Source organism: Diaporthe citri, assembly GCF_014595645.1.
Source record: "Diaporthe citri strain NFHF-8-4 chromosome Unknown scaffold_9, whole genome shotgun sequence".
Taxonomy (NCBI): domain Eukaryota; kingdom Fungi; phylum Ascomycota; class Sordariomycetes; order Diaporthales; family Diaporthaceae; genus Diaporthe; species Diaporthe citri.
The window spans coordinates 165,001-187,406 of NW_025064854.1; the positions used below are offsets into that span (position 1 = coordinate 165,001).

At 39.1% G+C, this 22,406-nt stretch overlaps 1 protein-coding gene and 2 non-coding genes across 3 annotated transcripts; all 3 read right to left on the minus strand.

Annotated features, from left to right (window-relative positions):
- Window positions 1-10,292: 10,292 nt before the first annotated feature.
- Window positions 10,293-11,687, minus strand: INS49_015234 (uncharacterized protein; the record flags this gene model as incomplete). The annotated part of the gene is made up of 1 exon (XM_043175918.1): window positions 10,293-11,687. One exon carries the CDS (start codon window positions 11,685-11,687, stop codon window positions 10,293-10,295), a length of 1,395 nt encoding a protein of 464 aa, XP_043019373.1.
- A 5,860-nt stretch (window positions 11,688-17,547) lies between these two features.
- Window positions 17,548-17,645, minus strand: INS49_015235. Its single transcript has one exon. It is a non-coding gene; the product is annotated as a tRNA-Lys (tRNA).
- A 4,386-nt stretch (window positions 17,646-22,031) lies between these two features.
- INS49_015236 lies at window positions 22,032-22,159 on the minus strand. Its single transcript has one exon. It is a non-coding gene; the product is annotated as a tRNA-Met (tRNA).
- Between the last annotated feature and the right edge of the window lie 247 nt (window positions 22,160-22,406).

The window sequence follows — 22,406 nt, forward strand, 5'->3', positions numbered from 1 at the left end:
ATTTATACTTAAAAATATTAATTATAGCCCGCTAAGTAATTAATTATTTAACCTTTCTTATAATATATATACTTTATTATTTAAACTTTAGCTATTTATAATCTTATAACGCAACTTATAATTAATAATTAAACCTCTTTTTAAACTTTTTAATTAAATTTATATTTAAAAATATCTATTTTTATTAATTTTAAGTATTTTTTTAATTATATTAAAGATAGTTAAAAGTAATAAAAATTAAGCTTTTAAGCCATAAGCTATTTTACTTCTTTATACCTTTAAGGTTTAAAAAAAATATATAAATGCAATTAAATTAATAAAGAGCTTATTAATAAAAATAATAAAAACTTTAATACTTTTATTAAAATATTGCTAAATAATATGCCTAAAAGTAAGTTTATTAATTAATTTAAAAACTAATTTTAAAATATATATTAATTCTTAAAATAGCTTTAAAAAACCTTTAAGCATATATAAATAACTTAAAGCTTAAAATAAAACGCCTTTTTAAAGAAAAGGTTAAAATAAAGCGTAAAAAGAAAAAAAAATATAAAAAAGCTTAAGAAAATTAGCAAACATTACATCCTTTATCTTCCTTATATTAAAATCCTTATATATAGCTATAATAATAATTCCTATATAAATTATAATAATAAAAGCAATTATTATTACCATTATACTTAAAGCAATTCTTATAAGCCGCTTTTAATTTTCCTTTTATTATTTATACTTTATCTTTATTATATTTAATTTAGTAATTCCTTAGCATTTAAAAAATCTTAATATGCTTAAAAGAAAGCCTTAAATATATATAAATGCAAAAAGTTTAATTCCGCTTATATTAATTGCATTTTTATAATTCCTTTTAATACTTAAAAAATCTTTACTTTATAATAATAACTTTTAAAGGCTATAAAAATAAATATAAGAATATAATAAAATACTTTAAAGCTTAAATTATAATTACTTTAAAGCAATATAATAAAGTTAATATAAAAACTTAAAAGCTTTAAGATTAAGTTATTAATAATTTAAAAACCATAAAAAAGTATAAAAATTATATTATTATTATAATTAAGCCTTTTAATTTTAAGGGTAATATTAAAAAGTAAATATTATTAAATCTTAATTTAAAATTATAATTAAAAATTTAATTAAAAGTTAAGAAAGTTTTTTTAAAAAAATTAAAAGGTTATTATAATAATTAAAAAAAGGTTTTAAATTAATTAGCATATTATTATAAAGATTAAAAGGTAATTTTTAATTATAAAATAGTTTTTATATAAAAGTTGCATTATAATTTTTAAAAAATATAATTTTTAAAGTTTTTAATAAAAGCCTAATAATAAGAATAATTAATAAATAAATTAATCCCCTTTTATTATTTCCCTTATATTTTAAAGATTTAAAAAAGCTTTAAAATATTTAAATTAAATGCATAATAAAACTTTAATAAATTTATTTATAAGTATCTTTTTAATTTTTAAATATATAATATTAAAAGTACCCCTTTTAAATTCCTATTTTAATTATATTTATTAAATATTTATATACCTAAGCCTTATTTTTAACCATTTATGCTTATTAATAATTAAATATATAATTATTTAATTATTGCAATAAATAATTTAAGGCTTGCTTAAATTTAAAGTTATATTTTTAAATAAGCATTTTAAAGCCATTATTTCTTTAGTTATAAGCTTTAAAGCTAATAATTTAGCCTTAATAATTAAAATAAAAATAATTACTTATTTATATGCTTTTTAATATATAAGGCCCTTAAAAAAGATTATTATATACCCTTAAGAAGATTTCCAATCCTCCTTATTATTAATAAATAAAGCATCTTTAGCTATTAAAAGCATTTAAGCTTTTTAATTCCCTTTAAATTATAATTTAAGGAATTAAATAATATATAAATATTAAATTACGTAATTTACTACCTTAAGGTAATTTAAATTTAAATTTATAAGAAATCTTAATAATATAAAGTAAAGAAATGCTATATTTAAGTATATTATAATTATTATATAAAGATTAAAATTAACTTTTTCTTAAAATTTTTAAATCTCCTATTTTAAAGCTTATTTAAAAAAAGGCTTAAGCTCTTTTTTAAGCATTAAAGTAAATAGCAAAAAGTTTTTACTTTTTAATAAATTATATTTACTTATTATCTTTTTAATATATAAATTATAAAGGAATATTATAATATACTTTTCTTAATTTTTAAGAATTTATATATTTAAAAAGTATTAAGCCTTCCTTTAATTCTTTATTTTATATATAAATTAAATCTTATTTTTAATTTTTATAAAAATTTTATATTTATTTTTAAGATATATAATTAAAATATTATTTATATAAAAAAGGATTGCTATCTTATAATTTAAGTTAATAAAAAGGCATGGCTTTTTTAAAAAGGGTTTTAAGCTTAAATTTTATAATATATAGTTAAAATTTTTATATTAAAGAAATAAGGAGTTTTTAAGTTTATAAAGTACTTTTAAAAATACTTTATATTTCCTTAACTTTTTAAATTTATTAAGTAATTTATAATAAATTTAATTTAACCTTTTTTAGCTAGCATTTAAAAATATAATTATAACGTTAAATTATTAAATCTTTAAATTAAAGTATATAATAATTATTATTATTATGTAAAATAATTTTATAGTTAGGATTACAATATATATACTTTTTATAGTAAAATAAGATTATAAATCTTTTTAAATATAAATTTATATTTTAAAAAATTTAATTATTCTATCCTTATTAAGCTTATATTTATATATTTATTTTAAGAGTAGCAACGTTAATTTTACTTTTTAATACTTAATAATCCTTTAAATATTAAGCTTAATAAAGCTTTGCATTTCTTAATATATTACCTTAAGCTATTTATCTTAAAAAGAGCTTTTTTAAGCTTTTTTATATATAATTAATTTTAAAGAAAGATTTTTATAATATTACTATATTAAGTAAGGCTTAAACTTAATCTTAAGGGCTTAAATAGCAACTATTATTATATTATTTAAGGTTAAAAAATATAAATTCTTAAATATTCTTTATTTTTATTTTTTAAGTTAATTAAGTAAGAAAGTAATTGCAAAGTTACTTTAAAAGATTATATTAAGGTAAAATATAATTATATTTATTAAATATAATGATTAATTAAAGGATTTTTAAGGGCATTTATTTTAATTATATACTTAAGAAGGTCTTTTTATAAATTTAAACCCTTAAATTTATTCTTATATCCTCCTTATTTATATTAATTAAAAGAATTCTTAATTTCTTATAATTTTAAATATATATAATTTTTAAAAGAAAGGTTTAAGTTTATTAGCTCTTGCTTTATTAATAAAAGTATATTTTTCTTTACAAAAACCTTATTTTAATATATTTAAGATCCTCTTAAGAGTTAAAAATCCTTATTTTTAATCTCTTAAGCTTTTTAAAAAAGCAATGCATAGCGAACTTTACCTTTTAAATTTAAAAGTATTAATTTTATTCTTTTTTAATATAAAATAAGTATTAAATTTATTATTTAAATTAATTAAGTTATTTTTTACATAAGGTATTAAGGATATAATATAAATATAATTTTAAATCTCCTTAGCATTAATAATCTTAATATTTAATAATTTTACTTTAAAAATTAAAAGGTTATTTTCTACTTTATTTATTGCTAATTTATAAAATATATCCTTATTAAACTATATATTCCTTATAAAGATTATTTACTTAAGCAAAGGAATTTAAATTTAAAAGACATTAAACATTATATAATTAATTAAATACTTAATATAAGCCCTTAATTTTCCTTTTATAAAGCATCTCTTTATATTATTTTTACATTCCTTTTTAAGCATATATACTTTATATTTATAAGCATAAATATTATCTTAATAAAGTAATAAATAAGCTATAAAATAGTAAATTTAAGCTAATTTAAATTATTAAAAATAATAAGAAAACTATATATATAAAACAGTATTTAAGGCGCACCCCCTTTTCTTTAAAATAAGCAATATATTATATAATTAAGCTATAACTTGCATTGCTTTTAGCTAAAGGTTAAAAGGTAAATTAGCCTTTAATAGCATAATTAAAATATATTTAATTATTATTTTATTAACCTTTTTTATAATGCTATTTGCTTTTAAAATTTAAAAGAAAGCAAGTTTTAAATTAATACCTTTTCATTTTACTTATTTAATATATTTAATATTTATAAATTAACTAATTATTATAACCTTAGCATTTTATTTAATTTTATAAATATTTAAATTATATTGCCATTTTACTTAACTCTTATAAATATAAAAAGTATTAAATATTTATTCTTAAGTTTTTAATATAAGAAGAAAAATATAAATAAATCTTAAAAACTTATTTATTATTATAAGCCTATAATTTAATTTATTTAATGCTTATAAATAATAAAAGAGATTTTATAAAATTTTAAAAAAGGATTTTAAGCTCTTACCTTTTAATAATTTATATTAAATTACCTTTTTAATAAAGGCTTTAAAGCAATTTTTATAATTAATTTATTTAATTCCCTTAAATTTTATACTTTAAGCATATTTAATTAATAATTTAAGAGCGTTAGCCCTTAAGTATTTAAATTAAAAATGTTAAAGAGTTATTAAATTTTTTTAATCCTTATTTAAATATTAAAAAGGCTTAAAAAGTTTTATTAAATTTATTAAAAACATTATAAGCTTATATATATTTATAATACTTATAAGTATTTATAATAAAAAGTAAAAATAAGGAAATTATAATAATATATATTTAAAAAAGATTAAATTATATTATTAAATAAATTTACAAAAAATAATGCTTTATTTAAGTAATTTAAACTATAATATTAAATTAATTTTATAATATTAAATGCTTAATTTTTATAAAAGCACTTTTAATACTATATTAATATAAAATTTATTTATAATTACTATATTTTTTAAAATTAAATCCTTAATCCTTTTTTTATTTACTTTATATTATATATTTTTAAAACGCCTTATTTTATAACTTAAAATCTTTAAAAATAAGGTTCTTACTTTAATAATATTTATCTTAATAACTTTTTTAAAAATACTTAAAACTAAATAATTAATAAAGTTAATAAGGTAAATAATATTATAATTATTTAAAATTATACTTAAGAATAAAGAATATAATATAAAATTTAAAGTTATATATATTTCTAGGGAATTAATTATAATTAATAATTATAATAAATAAATTAAAGCATAAATAAATTAATAAAGAGTTAATAAAGATATAATAAAGATATTATTAATTAGTTAATTTTTTTTAAAATTAAGGTTTAAGAAAGCGTAAGTTTGCTTTATAAAGAAAAATAAAATAAAAAGAGGAAATTAAGATTTTATTCTTTAATAGCTTTTAAAAATATGCTTAAAGGGGTTTTTAATATTTTTAATAAGCTTTGCATTTAATCTTTAAGCAAAAGGTTTTTTTAAGTAAGCTTTTAAATTAAGTTTTTATAGCAATTTTTTTATAATTATATTTTAATCTTATTATATTTAAGTTCTCTTAAAAGTATTTTTAACTTTAAGATTTATTTCTTTAAAAGCATAAAATAAAGGCAGTAATAATTAATAAAAGGCTAAGTATATCCTTTTTATTAATTAATTCTTTAATAAAAGTATTTATATATTTTATTTTATTAATATAATTAAGATAATGCATTTTTATTTCTTAATTATTTCCTTAATTAATTACTTTTAATTTTAAAAAATACTTTTAATTTCAATATAATAAATATTATAATATTTTTAAAGGTTAATATAAGCTTATTATAATATAAAAATATTATTAATTCTTTAAATAAGGTTTTTAAGGAATAAATTAAAATTTTTAATATATTTTATTTAATAAGTTTTTAACGCTTAAAAATTACTTAATTAAGGGTAATGCATATTATAATTGCTTATAAAAAATTATTTAAATTAATAAATCCCTTAATCTTAAGTAATTTATAAATATAAGCTTATAAATATAAATTTATAAAGTCTTAATATTATTATTATAATTTAATACTTAATTTCTTTACTTTTTTTAAGTATTATTAATATTAAGTTTAAAGAATATTTATTATACTTAACTTAAAGGGTATAAGATTATTTTTAATATTTTAAACTACTTATTAAATAAAGAATTATTTTATATTTATTATTTTAATTAAATATAAGGAGAGAATTAAGCTAAATATTATTTTTTATATTTATTTTTAAATTTTTTATTTTTTACTAAATTTAATTATCTTATTAAGAGCTAAGGCAACTTATTATTAAAAATATTAATTATATCCCTTTTTTAATTTATTAAAGAATAAGAAAGAAAATAAAATAAATACTATTTTATTTTTTAAAAGCTTATTATTACTTAAACGCTCTTAATACTTATTATATAAAGCTTTTTAAATATTTCTTTTTTTCTTTTTATGCTATATAAATTAAAAATCCAGTTCTAAGATTATATTTAGTTGCTTAATAAGGACTGCGTTTAATGCATTAAGGTTTATAAATTTCCAATACCCCTTAATTTAATAATAAAATAATAATATAGCAAATTAAATAAAAAAGAAATAGGTATTTAAATAAATTATTTAATTAATAAAGTTTAAAGAAGCATTTATAGCCATTATATAAATATATGCTTAAAAATAAAAAGAAATAAATAATATAAAATAAATATAATTAAAACATACTTTACATAACTTATTTATAACTTATAAAAAAAGATTATTTTATGCAAACTAAGCTTATAATTATAAAAAACTATAAGTATTATAAGGAGTTTAAAAGCATAATTATAAAAACATTTATCTCTTAAAAGTAGTTTAAAAAGAGAAAATAAAAGAAATTTAGCTATTTAAGCATTCCAGAAAGTAGTTGCAAACCAGGGTTAGGGATATATATGCAATACCAAGGAAGCTTGGATTATTATGTACCTTTTAGCTTAATGGTTAAAAGGTTGCTGCTTTGCAGCTTATAAAAGAAGGCGCTAGCCAGCTTGCAGCCCCTTTGGGGCCAGCCCATAACAAATTATCATTAAACCTTATAATATTTAATAAACTTCCTTCTTTTTAAATAAAAAGTTGCTATACTTAATAGGTATTTAAGCACCAGCATGCTTTAAATATCTCTTAATATATATAATAATTTCCTTTTTTTATTTTAATAAGTTTTTCTTTTAATAACCTTATTATTAATAATAATAATAATGCTTTTTAATATAAATTAAATTAAATAAACCATTTTCTTAAAATTAATTTCTACCTTAACTTAATAATTATTAATTATATATAAGCTTTAAATAATATAAAAAAATTATATGCTATATTTTATATTATATTAATAATTAATTAATACTTATTATTATTTAATAATTAAGGTTAATAATTATATAAATATAATATGCTTTAATTATATATTTATTTATATAATATTATAATTATTTATATATTATTTTATAAAAAAATATTAACCTTTTTTTTCTTTTATAAATATATTTAAAAAGATAAAATATATTATAATATATAAAAACTTATAAAAATATATTAAAACTTAGTTTTTTATAAATTAAAAGCAATATATTTTATTATAATTATTATTAATTAGTAATAATGTTATGGGCTGGCCCTAAAGGGGCTGTAGGCTGGTTAGCGCTTTCTCCCATAAGCTGCAAAGCAGCAACCTTTTAACTAAGCCAAAAGGTACGTAATAATCCAAGCTTCCTTAGATTATCTAGCCATACTATATAAGGCTTGGGTAATAGCCTAAGCCCATTATATAGCCCCCTTTTTTAGCTTAATATAGTGGTATAATTACCCCTAAGGCTTATTTATAATATTGCCTTTTTAAGCCAGAGATCTTCTTTATAATTAAGTAAGACCATAACTTAAACTTTCAACCCTAAAGCTTAAATTATTTATTATAAGCTGGCCCTAAAAGGGCTGCAGGCTGGCTAACGCCTTCTCTTATAAGCTGCAAAGCAGCAACCTTTTAACTAAGCCAAAAGATATATAATAATCTAAGCTCCCTTGGATTATTTAGCTACATTATATAAGGCTTGAGCAATAGCCCAAGCCCATTACAAATAATAAGTTTAACTTTTTTATTTATTTTTAATATTTAAAATATAATAAGCTTATTTAATATTTATATTTTAATAAATATACTTTTTATTTATTAATTAATTATATTAAATATTAATTAATAAAACTTAAATTAATAGCCTTAATATAAAATATTAATTTATAATTATAAGCTTTAAAAAAAGGCTTAAAAGTTTTTTAAGCTAAGTTTAAAATTAATAATTAAATATTTTAAGCTTATTTTATTAATAATAAAAAGGGGTTAATTATAATTTAAAAAAGTAATAAGGAAAGATTAACTTTAAGTTTTATTAATTAAGGATTTTATTATATTATAAGGTTTTTTAAAAAGAAAGTAATTTTTTTATAATTTAATAAAATAATGCTTTAATATATAATTTAAAATTAATTAAAATATACCTTAAAAATACTTTTTTAATATTTATATTATTAATTAACCCTTTAATTTATTAAATTTTAACCTTATTAAGTATATTTAAGCATTTATAAAAAAGCGGATTATTAAGTAGCTTAAGGAAAAATTTATAAGCTTAAATTTATAAGTAGCAATTTCTTTAGCTTAAAAAGCAGTCCTTATAAATATATTAATTAACCTTTATTTAAGTATATTAAGATAATTAAGAAGGGTTATTATAATAAATAAGGGTTAAATTAATATATAACCTTATAATTAAGTAACCTTTAAATATAAGCTGGTTGCCCCTTAAAGCGTATATTAATTTTATTAACGTGCATTAACTGCCAAGACCGAGAAAACCACGCAATTTGTTAAAATCAACCCAGGGGACCCCTATTAAACGCTCCGGAAGTCACGAATTAGGCTTCTTTTGCAGGAAACCCTGTAGGCTGATTCAACCCTAGCCCAGAACCGGGCTGCCGGCATATCCCGATACCGGGTGTCTATGTCCATGGGGCAAGTTTAACCAAACACAGCCACACTCAGTAAAGCTCACTTTAGGCTCACCCTACCTCACCTTCAGCGCAGTAAGACTCTAACCTCACGACTATTCCAGATTCAGGGGCAGCTCCACACAAGGGATGAATATTTAGGTAGCTACGATGTAGCTTAGCACAGGGGGAAGAGAGGGAACAGGAGTGTGGGCTCGCCCGCCCGGGCAGGCCAGAACAAGGTTAGCTCGTGGGCTTAATTCCTTTTTCCCACCCCCTTGTCGTTTCTGCTCGAAACAATCCGTCAAACGGGACTCGTGTGGCGCATCGGAAAAGGTTCTGGAATCCACGGCCTGTGAGTGGTTGGACCGTCGGCGAGGAGCTTTGGGACGAATGCCTGCGCCGTGACACTGACTGCCGGGCATGCTTGTGAAGCTGATGGTCAATTAGGTTTGCTGGCCAGGTTGCACTTGGGGGCTCAGACTGTAGGGTGGGACGGATGGATGGATGTTTGGGAGAGGCAGAGTGGGCGGGCATGAGAGCACGGAGATATGGAATGTCCGCATGATGGGCATAGAGATAGATATACACACACATACAGGCTGACAGCTGGTGACCGGGAGATGGTGAGAGATAAGGAATGGCTCATGTCTGATGTCCGCTGCACGCTATGATGGAGTTTGAGCGATCACTTGGGTAGTCAAGGGATTTGAGTTGCGAACTGGTCGGATCACGGCTAACCGCACGTTTGGGCTTACACACAGACACACACATTCTCACCGCAAACATTGGTCACTGAGGAGCAGGTTGGATAGACAGATTGCGAAGTGGTTTGCAGGAGAGATTTCTCCCTGATGTTCGATTCAAGCAGTTTTGGTATCATAGCTTCGTGAGGTACTGCTGATGACCTCAGCAGCCACAGGCTGCACTAACCCCTATTAAATCTTCCTGCCGCGCCTCTCTCCCTCCGGCCCCCTGGGCGGACAGGGCGGGACGACTTCCGCCTCCTTCTCTTTCCGAGGCTGTCGCTTATTCCTTCAGACAGACGAGAACGACTGCTGGTGTTGTTGAGGACATAATGAATGAATGTCCGACGCCGTTATGCCAATGCATGTTTTGTTGCCATGTAAAAGAAAATTCCCCGCCAATTCTCAAAACGCTGAACCCATGAGCCTTTGTTGTGCTCTGAACGCCAAAGACAAAGCAAATTTAAATCCACCCGATGACTTCACATTATCAGGCGTGGTGGGCCTTATAGTTGTAATTTTCCGGTGAGCTTGATGCTCATTCTCCTCCGTGCGGCGTTGAAACTTGACATTCTCTTGCCGGTGGTGGCAGTCGTGTTGGTGCTAGTTGCGGACAGGGGAGACATTGGAGAGATGGGCGACTCAGCGAGGTCGCTGGTTGGTGTCCGCGCGACAGAGAGCAACTTCTCGTTCCTTTCGATCCTCTCGTTCCTTTTGGCGACGCGGACTATCTCGTCGTACGTGACTGCGGCCGAGTGAGGTTGAGGCGGCGGCCTCTGTGGTGGGGGCGGCACAGCGAACTCGGACGTCTCCTCAATCGCCTCCTCGCTCATCTCCTGTGGTGCTTCGCACAACGGCTCGCCCAGGATGCTGCGCTTCGATGGCGATGTCGCCAGGGGCATGTGTTCTTGGGAGGCTGACGACAGGAATGCTTGGTTCATCCTTGGGGTGCTTCGCCTCTTCATCAAGCTCAATGTCCTAGCCACGCCCTTGAACATCTTGGTAGGCGTCCTGGGGGTTTTTGGGCGGTCGTCCTCCTGCTCTGGCTCTTTTGGCTCCTGGAGAACGTCTAGCGAGTACACGCTTCCGTTGGCGTAAGGATCGATCTGTAGGAAGGCCGGTTTCGTCTTCTTGATTGTGTTGTGGGTGGCTGGTGGCTGCATGCTGCTGCTTCGAGGAGGGTGGGCAGCCCGTACTGGTTTGGTGGAGACCGAGTCGGAAGACGTGCTTGTAACAGACATCCGCCGCCTCTTGACCTCAGATTCCTCCTGAGCGAGTGATTGTGAGGCGAGGTCCATGATGCTCTGCCGCCTCTCGAACGAGGTGGGTGAGATCGACCGTCGGTTTTGTGGCACATCCACGACAGACGGCTTCCCTGAGAAGATGACTGACACCACCCTGGCCGTTACCTCGTGGCTCCTCCTGTCTTTTGCAGGCGAAGGGCAGACATCATCGCTACTTGAATCGTACTCGAAGTCTGAGAAGTCACCAGCCGTGGAGGAGGCGTCCTCCTCCGAGGACATGTACTCATCGTGGGGTGTTTGTGTGAAGCTGGGCGGGTCTGGCATTGTCAACTTCAGGCCAACCAGGTTGTCGAGTAGCCGCGATGCTCGGAGGGCGCTCTTCTGGGGGAGAACAGGGGCCTGATCCTCTGACTGTGGGCCACCGTGTTGGCTGGGCTTTGCTGGTATCATGACCTGGTCGTCCATTGCGGCGTAGGTGTTTGAGTGAATGGAATCGGAAGAGGCACGGCTGTGGGAAGGAGTGTTGGTTGTGTAAATATGGACTCGGCCGGCGGGCGCGCTGGGCTGAGGTTGGATATATGAATGCTTGGCCGCGTGGCGATCAGTATTGGGCCGGTGCACCTCCCTAGGTGGGTAGTCGTGCTCCACCGGGGACATGTCGGTGGAGAAGACGGTGAGGTTTGTTTCTTTCTGGGGAGGGGCCAGGGTCGACAGATTTAATCTGTATTGCGGACAAGGGAGTATATGAGAGACAATGTCTTTTCGGTAAAAAGCAGGCCTGCGTCCAGCGGCTGCGACGTTGTGGGGTGAGCTGCTGTTCTTGTATGCCACCTGTGGGGACTCTTGTCTCTTGGACAGCTGGTTTGAATTTGGGAGAAATATGAAGGGGGCCCTGGTGGTAGAATGTTCCGAGATATGGGAGAGAGGATGTTTTAATGAGTTGGCCGGTCCTGTCTGGGACACACACACACACACCCACACCCGGAGAGCAGGAGCAGCCAGAGCAGACGCTGGAAACGAAAAGGGAAGCGGGCATATCCCTGGAACTGGAGACACCCAGCAGCCCCATGTCGGTGGTCCCCTGAGGTCGAGGTGGGGACGTGCTGGGGGCAGGGGGGCTGGAGTGCAGGCCCTTGTCCCTGCTAGCCACGCACCACGGTCCCCTTCCTTAATTGCCCTCATAATATGGAACGGAGCCAAGCAGCGACGGAAACGGTGACTTACACGCCTCGCCCGGGAATGGTGTGTGTCTCTGCCTCTGCACAAGTGACCGTGTCCGTATCCGCCGGCCCTGGCTACCAACTCAGTCAGCCAGTGTCTGGCCCGTACGGTACTCTGGGTGAACTACAGTTAACTACACCACGCGGGCAGGCCACACAAATCCTGCACCCACTCTGGGCCTGGAGGCGTGTCTGTCTCGTCGATGCATGCAGGTTTCAAGTCCTCTGTATGCGCCACCAAGGGATAACAGGCTGCACCACGGTCATTCTGGCGCTGGGCGTGATTCGCAGTTTCACAGGCTCACTGTGTATCGATCTGCGCCCAGGATGGGCAACCCGTGTTGTGTCGAGTCGACGCACAAGAAACGGCTCCGGTCGAGGAAGGGGCTACAACTCGGCGTCGAGCTCTCACCTGGCCGAGGTCACCGTGGTCCTGGCACGGCAGATCCTGTCTCGGCACGACGGGCAGGCTGATTGATCGCTTGCGGTCGCCTGGAGGCAGCGAGCCAAACGGTGTTTCAGGTAGAACAAGGCCACCGGAGGATGATTTGCTCGGCGGATACGACGACACGGCCTATCTTGAACGTGGGGACTTTTACCACTGCCATCCTCGGAGGGGTTCTTAACATTTTTTTTCCCCCATTCCTCTTGGGTCAGAATTGGCCGGTGGGACAAGAGGCCCATCGCCATCGATGGACTGGATTGATTGATTGTCGATTGATTGTCAAGTCAACTCAAGCCAGGTCAGGCCCGGTCGACTGGCGCCCATTTGGTGAGCACAGAGCGCTCGCGAAACAGAACAAGAAACAAGAGCGGCCTCGCCGGCGTCGTCATAGCATCATCAACCTGCTTGCGGCTTGCAGCTTGTCACTCGTCCGTGACAGCTTCTGTTTCCCGCCCCGGCCTGCCCCGGCTGCCCGTCGAAGCGAAGAGATCCGATGCATTGCGAACACCCATGGATGCCCAGGCCTGGCAGTGTGGGTGGCTGGCCTTTCGTCATCCTGTCTCTTATCGGGGGCCACCACCAAGCAATGGAGCGTTTCCTCCCAGCGGCCCACCGTTTTCTCTCTCCAGCCCATCACCACCCATGAATGGCCCCCAGCCGCTGATCCGGCCAGGGGTGGCACAGGAGACCTGAGATGTGTGCTACTCCCATCTCTGGATCGATTGGCAGGGTCCTCAGCATCCCGGAGACCTTGGGGATGCGCATAGCCTCTTGATTGGCCACACGGCCCTGCCCAACCAGTTCTCCCACCCATCCAGCTCTCCAGGCCCGTCGCCCTCGCTACCAATGACTGACTGGCTGGCTGGCTGGCTGGCTGGCTGGCTGGCTGGCTGGCTGGCTGGCTGGCTGGCATTCGACACGGGCCAACCGGGGGTTCAGCGGGCAACCAACTCTCTAGGACTAATTCCACTTGCTAGAGCATGATTTTGTGTTCGCCACCTTGCCCGGCAGTTTTGTGAGCATCGCATCAAGGACAGGACTATGGCGACTGACATTGAGAATTCCGAAAAGAGCAATCTGCAGTGGGTCCCCTCTGCGCGAGCGAAATTGGACAGGTTCGTCGCAGCTCGCTTGGCCCTTCCTCCATATCTTAGATGGGCAGATGCTCGACTGGCAGTGTTTGGTGGCTTGCATGCATGCGAAAAAACTCGGCCGACCACGCCGAATCTGGGGTTCGGAAGAGCATCCCACGGCGCCAGTTGCGCAGCGCATGCAGCGAAGGCGCCAGCCCGCTCACTCTGGTACGTAGGAGAAAACGGAACGCACTCAACGGCGGCGCCCCTGTCACCTAGAGCCTAGACCTGCAGGTTGCTTGCTTGCGTGCTCCTGCCAATGCTATGCTGCCCGTCCACTGGCGGATGCAGGATCCCACGGGCTGTCCAGTCGTAAAGGATACGGGATTGTGGGTGTCAGACTGAATATTCACGATGTCGCCCTCGGACTCAGTCATCAAAAAAAGTCGAATCTCAATGGAGTTTCGGCAAAGACCCGAGCCAGCCCAGGAAAAAACAGCGGCGCCACGCCAAATCGAAATGAGCTGGTGATCAGTGCTCACACAGATGCAGATTACCATCCTCCCTGGAGCCGCTGGGCCAAAAACCCATGTTATTTTACGCGGCTTGCCGCAGTTGCCGCCCTGCTATTGCACAGCGGAACGGCCGCTTCCCGAGGTGACCTCTTCAACGCTGATGTTATGTTACCATCGCATCGGTCCTACTCAGCCTCTTGATCTCTCATCTCAGCCTCCAGCGCTGGCTTCAACATCAGCTTATACGATCAAGTGGGTGCCTTGTGAGTGCAAGCGAGTGACTGTGGGGTCCAGGTCTGCCTCCCTCCAAACCGTGGTGGATGGGTAGTGTGGCCGCGACTAGGACCGGTTGCTAGGGGCTGGCGGCACCTCCCAAGTGGTTGCAGTAGAGGCTGAAGCACTCGTGCATGAGCCAGTCAGAGTGCACGCTGGCATCCTCTCCCCTATTCACAGACAGGACCATCACAACCTGCAGCTGCAGAGATTGTGGGATGGTGGGATGGTGGGATGCCTCCCTCACCGCACCGCAGCGACCAGACAGGTCAACCACGCCCCGTCATGTCGTGTCCTTTCCCGCCCGTGTCTGAATGCCCTCGCTCCACCCACGAATCAACGCCCCGAATCGTCCCGAAATCATCCACGGTCACCCGCCAAATCCCATGGCGCGAAATCTGTCGATATGCGAGAAATCAATATCGGGTGTCAGATTTGAGCAGAGCTTAAGCGGGGGCCGCTACTCCTGTCCATCATTATCACCGTCATCTCTATCCGATAGATCTCCGTCTTGGGCGACGTTCGGGCAATGACCACATCTGGCGTGCCCCTTTTCTACCATACATAGTACGGGCTCCACTGCGTTGCGTTCCCAGAAAGAACATTCGATGCCCCAGATTTTGGCGGCCAGCGATCCCTGCTCGGCACTGTGCGTCCTGTGGAATGTGACCGGCAGGGGCCTCTTCGCAGCAGGCCAATCAGAGGGGTGAGACATTCTCCCGCTGGAGAGGGCGGATCTCTGACAGTTCCCACCGCACACGGACCTCCCCATTCCGCTTCAGGACGACGGCTCGGTTCGAGGTTGTTCGTCATCAAACCTGTCAAAAACACTTCCCAAACAGCATCTGAACTACAGACGGACGGCTGCTGTGTGCATAGCATGTGCGCGTAGTTTCTTCACTCCAGCCACAAGCCCTCACAGCCGGGATCACATCTCTGGTAGACGTCTGCGGCTGGCGAGGACCATGGTACGCGCACATGCTCAGCCAGACCGGGCCAAACCTCTACGCTGCCAGCACCATGCTCAGTCTTGGCCCGCAGGGCAGAATGAGATGCGGGCTCAGCCTTGCTCCGTGCATCGCGAAACGGAGAGATTTGCTGCCCTCGGCGAATGGCGCCAGCCCGCCCGCCCCAAGCTCGACGACCGTTTTGCTGCCCTGGGGAAACACAGGCGCCCCGGCGTCCGGCGGGGATTCGATTTCTTGGAGTGATCAATCAAGGTTTACTACCATCTCACTTAGAGTTCTGCGGTGGTTGCAGCGCACTTGGGGGATGGCCTGGAAGGCAATTGCGCGCTGCCGCCGTCATCCTGCAGTAGTCAGCTAAGCGAATCGGCCGTGGCTATGGTCATCAAGCGATAGAGACCCTGATTCCTGACTCTGGCTCGGGCTCTTGCAGCCTCGGCTTTGTTGGTCTCGTCGGGCCACGTCGACGACATGGTGTGATGGTGCAGGATCCCGCCCTGTTTCGACTGGCATATGATTGTGCTGGCGGAGGAATACATCATCGTCTGGATGCCCGACCCCGGCAGTCGAGTAAGGCGTGCTGATAACAACCTTGAAGCCATCAAGATCTGGAGGAGGACTGGCCCACATCCCGACCATGTCGTCATCGTTCTGCTCGGCTCAAGCTCCCATCCCTGCCCAGCTTGCTACTCGCCAGCGTGGGTCTAGCGCGCGACTCGTGCCTGCCACCGCCCCAGCGCACGCCCGGCACCTGCTACATGCACCAGCCGCAGGTGGCTGGGTAAGAGCAAGCGCGGCCGACTGGCGCAGTCCTTGAGGTACGTACACATGCCACCGCAGTTGCAGCCCGCGCGGGATGGGCGAAGGAGGCTAAGCTTAATTCTATATTTGGACTGCCTCCCAAGCTTCGCAAGCCCACTCTGCTATGGCCTGCCTGCGGCTGCTATCATCAGCTGCCACTTCAACGACGCCGTCGTTATGCCATAAGGCCAGCGAGCGAGCACGGTGAGGGGAAATGTAAGAATGCCCGTCGACATTCGATCATCAGGTGAACAATTATGTTGAGTTGGGGAATTCCGAGTCATACCATCGCGACACACTGTGCTGCCTGTCACGCAAGCCATCGGCCAGCGGGTAAGCGGAGAGCCCACACAGAGCAGTATCCGCACTCTGCTTGATGCACAACGCCAAACGCTTCTCGGCAGCGCGAGAACTCCGTAATCAGCCTTACTTGCGGGCAGATCGTGGCGCCGCGATCAACTGCATGTCATCACGGGGCGCACACGTCTTATGCAAAGCATCATCTCAGGCGTGGGATGCGAATGTGGAGGTGGTTGTGGATGCCCACTAGCAATGACTCCGGCCAGCTTCTTGGGTTAAATCATCGCCAGCCCTAGCGCCACCACATGCGAACTACTAAGATGCTGGCGTCCGCTGCGATTTCAGCTGCATAAATCGCACCAATGCTTCGCATTAGCATTTACCCACCGCGAGTGCCTAGCATTGGCACCTCGCCTTCGGTCCCGATGCAAGACAATGCAAGACAGGCCAGATGTGCCGGCGGCCGATTGCTAAGAATCTGACGCCCGATGCTGATGCTTTCCGCTAAGGCACAACCTTGCGCAGGTCATGAGCCATCGCGTGGAATATCAACCACGTCGGAGTGAGCAACCGACGGCGCAGAATCGCTGCCCGCCATGCAACCATGAGTAACAGACAACAAACCCCGTGAGCAAGAGCACGATGCCGAAGCACCCGAGAGCAACTGTCTCCTCGGGCATCAACTGGGTGCTCTGGCTCCGAACTCTGTTCGGGGGACGTACGGCCTTCGTGACACAATCGGCCCAATCGGTCCCTACCTACCGGCCAGCCCCAGCGTTCCCCCGGTGCGCCGGACAATGTGTTGTCGGGCAGTTCAGGTCGCGAGAATGTCACCCGAGCAAAACCGAGCAAAACCGAGCGAAGAAGAACATCAGGCAGCAAAAAAAAAAAGTCAAAAAGACGAGGCGAGTATCGCCGGGAATCGAGCCCGACGTGGGGGTCGAACCCACAACCTTGAGATCTTATCAGAATCGTGAGGTTCTTTCTAAGAGTCTCACGCTCTACCGATTGAGCTAGCCGGGCGCCTGTTAAGACGCCTTGGTCGTTGAGAGACCGCTCCGGCATTGGATCTATATTCCTATGCTCCGGAGCTGCGGAACCTGGTTGGCTGACTGTCTGCCGCCAGGTTTTGAAGCGCTAGGCCGGATTCGTCTAAGTCTGGGCGACTGACCAATACGGTGTAGTGCTTCTACGGGTCGCATGTGGGAAGGGTGTGGAGCGCCTGTGGATTGGATGAAGTGGTGGGTTGATCTGCCCAGAGATTCGTTGCCCAGTCATCGCGTATCAAGATACCGTGTCCAGACACGCATGGGCGCAGAATTTTCTTGCTGTTTTACTACGCGACTCCCGCGCAAAGAGCGGTGACAACGACATCCATTCGACCCCGTACATGGTTATTTATGGTGGTGGTGTGGGCCTTGCCCGTACAGCTTGTGAGGATCCGGAAGCTTAGCGCGTAACTCGACATAGTCGAACGAACTACCACACTCAAAAATCTCGACCAACGCGAGGAGCTCCCTGTATTTACCAAATTCGACAAGCCACTGGTGCTTTTGATAAACTCGAGTAGGAATAACGTCTTGAGAAGGCAAATAACCATCTCTTATGTGAAACCATACTATGGGGCACCATCTTCTTGGTAAATCCTACTTGTGAGTCCTGAACACTCCTCCAAATCACTCGCTCTCACAAGCCACAGGGTCAAGACTTTTTTCCGCTTTTGGGGGTCCCATTGGGACCGTCCAAACCCACCGCCCCCTTGCAAACCGCCGGGGACAGCCGACCACGATGAAGCTTGGTGGGGAGATGGGTCCCATCTTCGGGATCGCCAGACTGACTCGTTTTTTTTTTTTGCTGCAGCCTGCAGCTTCGGAGGCTTTTCATGGTACTGGAACTGATTGATTTTAGACCGGGATGCGCAGAGCCGAGCTGCGATACGGTCTGGCAAAACGGTCGGTCGCCTGGGGCGAGAAAGGACGTGGGGCGGGAGCGCGAACAGAGAGATCATCATCGTCAACCAGCGGGGGCCCCTGTTCCTGCCAGAGCACCTGAGCACCTGACATGCCGCTCTTCATCTTCACCTGCATCGCCCGCCACACGTGTGATGTGCTGATCGACGGGCTGACGAGTTATCACGGGCGTCCGACGCTGCTTTCGGTTGAGGCGAGCGAGCATCATCATCACCACCACCAGGCTGTCGTGTCCCCTCCCGGCCCCACGCAAGGCGGAACGTTCAGCCTCGCCGGCCACAGCAGCCATCACCCCTCTACAGCCGTTCGTTCCTGGACGAAATCTTGGCCCCCGTCCTTGCCTTGCTCCCGCAGAGGACCCCACGTGCTGTCGATGACTGGTGTTCGCCCAGACTGACTCGACACGGTGGCTTTGGCCCCCGCGACGCGCCACCGATCCGAGTGGCGGGGGAACAGGCAGAACAGGATGGCAGGCGACAGGCTATTCATTTAAGAGTGAGGGCCCCCCCCCCCCCTCGCGACGTCGCACCAAATGAAGGATCAACACCGCAGCGGCCCCAATTGCAATGGGCTCATCCACAAATGCTCAGCTCGACATTGCGCCATCGGCCGCGCGTGTGGGGTCGCTGGCCTGCAACATAATTTTATACCCGGCTGGTACGATATACTAATGACTGCTCATCGGCTCGCACGTGCCCTTGCTGGGTGGGATACGTCCTTCTCACTCGCCACAGATAAAATAGCTGGCTGGTGCTTGGCCATCGACGGTGGGTTTTGCTTGACAACCCCGGATCCATCGTGACGGCATGTGGGTAAGGCACGTACGATTGTTTCTTTGCTTGAAACATTTTTTGCTGGGCTACCCGACTCAGTGCATGCTAGACCATAGCGGTTGGCGCCTGTTTGGTAAGGCTGAGCCGTCTCAGATATAACAGCGCCGAGAGACCTCAAGGGTCTGACAGCTATAAGTTGACAGCTGAGAGAACCATGCGTAATAATAAGAGTCATATTGCAGATCTATTTCAAGACCGCGCTCTCCGAATAGCATCATTGTGCTATGCGGAAGTAGCGACCGTTTTGATCACTGGGCAGCCTTGGAAGCTGTTGACCAGGTTGACCGGGTCAGGTGTCCCGGAAATTTCATGGCAGAAGGCATTCAGTCGTGGCCTACGGGAGCCAATTTGATTCTTGATGTCCACGAAACCTTGCCCAAACAGCTTTAGCGAATATTTCTCAGTGCCGTCTGAGATGTTGACCTCGTGAATGAGCTAGAGACACTCGTACCAAAATCACGTGCGGTGAGGGAGGCAATCCCTTTTCATGTCTGCAACTTCACTACACCATATATAGACCGATCAATGTGTCTTGCAGTAAATGTCATCTAGTTTCCCTATGAAATGTTCCAATGCCCGATCCGAGCCTCTTTGTGGTCATCTTGTCTCACTTTTTTTGCTCCTCCATGTTCATGTATGGTCGATCCAGGGAAATAGCCAACTCAGGCGTGCAGAGCATTCAGGAGTGCTTTCATTATAAGCACCACACCAGATTCTTCATCCAAGCACTCAGGGTGGCTGGTGGAGTTAGTTATTGTACTTGATAGTTCCAAGAACGGAGTCAGATATGAATAACTATGAAATGGTCCTGGGGAAGGGAACTGTCCATTATGGACACGTAACTAGGTAATGCAAGCTTATTTCATGTCTTCCTACACTTGTCTCCTGACCGTTGCGTTCAGCCCTTGGTCACCGGTACTTGGTGTCAAAGAATAGAAGCGGCAATCTGGTACTGCCGAAGCTTGCAGGGTGGCTGCAGAGCGTTCGATCATGAGGATGAATCCTTCACTCTCAAACTCAACCATTCCCAGACCTAGCAAGATTTCTTTCAAAGTGCAGAGGGTTACCTAAGTAGAAATGCGTCTTATTTCATCACCTTCTGCCTGTCACCTGGCTCTGGACATGCTGTCCTGCCCTGTCCTAGGTGAGTTGCTTCCAATTGGATCATTTGTGGTTGTCATGGATCAGACACCGAGTTACAGCTAACGATAATGTCTAGCTTACCATTGCCTCCGGCTTTCGCAACTCAGTGTCTTGATCCATGGGTAAGGAAAACATGTACATGCTGAGACAGCTGAAGACATACATGAGCAACCGACAACAGAGTAATGCATGTGGATTTCTGAATGGCCACTAATAACATCCAAGTATTTGCGGATATATTCACGAGAATCATAGTGCTTTTAGTTTATTCTCAACCAATGAGCTATCTCATTTGAGATTTGGAGATAGATAGAATGGCACACCAGGCTCCAAAATCACTCCTTCGTTAATCCCTCTGGTTCTTTGAGCATAGATATGAACACTTCAGTGTCCTGTAGACAAAAGATTCACATGTCTATAATTCAGAAAACATCATTTGATGCCACCAAAGGGTATGTTAATGCCTGAAAGATCCAAGGTATGTGTAATATGTAGGAGTTTCAAAAGCATGGAAGATTCACGAGTTCCGTAGCAGTATCATCAGTGCCCAACCTCTGCTACCAGCAACAAAAGTGTCTGAGGTAGGGGCTCGTGAGACTGGGCCAAGTTCGTCTGCACAGTAGTCCATAAATTACCAACTTCTTAGCTTAGATTGGCTTTACAACTTGCGCTTTCCTTTCCTTGCTTGCTGGAGAGTTGATGGTCGAACGATAGCTGTGTCACAATAGTGGCGAACCTAATCAGACTCAACTGGTTCGCAGCCTTGCGCTACGGGGAGAAAGAAATCAGCATGAGTTCTTCATTCTTGTACAATATGTGGCTACTGAGCATCGAAAGAAATCGTTTTAAGCACCTGAGAGAGCAGTAGCCTCCTGTAAGTGGACAACGGAAGAGCAGACGCACATATGGATATCTCAAAGTGTAGGATTCTGATTTTTATTGAGGGTAAAGACCTATCAGAACTATAGAGACATCTTGAAGGCACTTTGAAGACAGCAGCCTTGAGCACTGCAAGTTGTATCATACTAGGAAATTCCTAGGGGCAGAGCAACTCTGGTCATAATGATAGATCTATCTAGCACAGCTCTCTTGGCTGTCAAGTTGCTTCACATTACAGGTCAGCTAATGAGTTTATTTGACCAGGTAGAAGATGCCTGCCCAGACACTCATTAAAGGGGCATTTCGATAGACATATCGAGAAAATTGAATGCTCGCATCATTTGTGTGGCACCAAAAAAAGTGGTGATATTTTCAGTGCCTTGAACCTAGCACAAGCAGAGGGAGACAGAAAGAGCCACCAACCAGGATGGCACCAGGTGAAGAACTGAAGTAGACAAGGCAGTTATAAGCATATCCCTCTAGATGATCATGGTAGCACAACGACAAGTTGACTGCAAAGCAGAAGCAGAATAAAAATGGAAGGTGAAACTGAAAAAAAAAAGAAGGCAAAAAAAGTTGTGTTGTAGCTACAACTGGTTTCGATCCAGCGACCTCCGGGTTATGAGCCCGGCGCCTTTATGGTTGTTAGTGCGATGCTACAGGCAATTTTACAGATTGCAATTGACTCACTCTTCCCCTGAGCTATGTAGCTGTGGTAATCCTTGATTATTGGGCATCTAAGTATGGGGGTTCAGAAGCAGAATTTTTCAGAGAGTGAGTCACAAAGACCGGTTTGCCGAGGAACCCGCTTCCGGCAAGCCTCCCGACTGCTTCGTCATCCAATCATGTCAGCTTCCTCCCAGCTCACCAACATTACGGGGGACCATTGACGTACATATTCCCCTGATATCATCGTATCACCACCATGCCGAATGAGATGGAGTGCAGAATTTCAATAT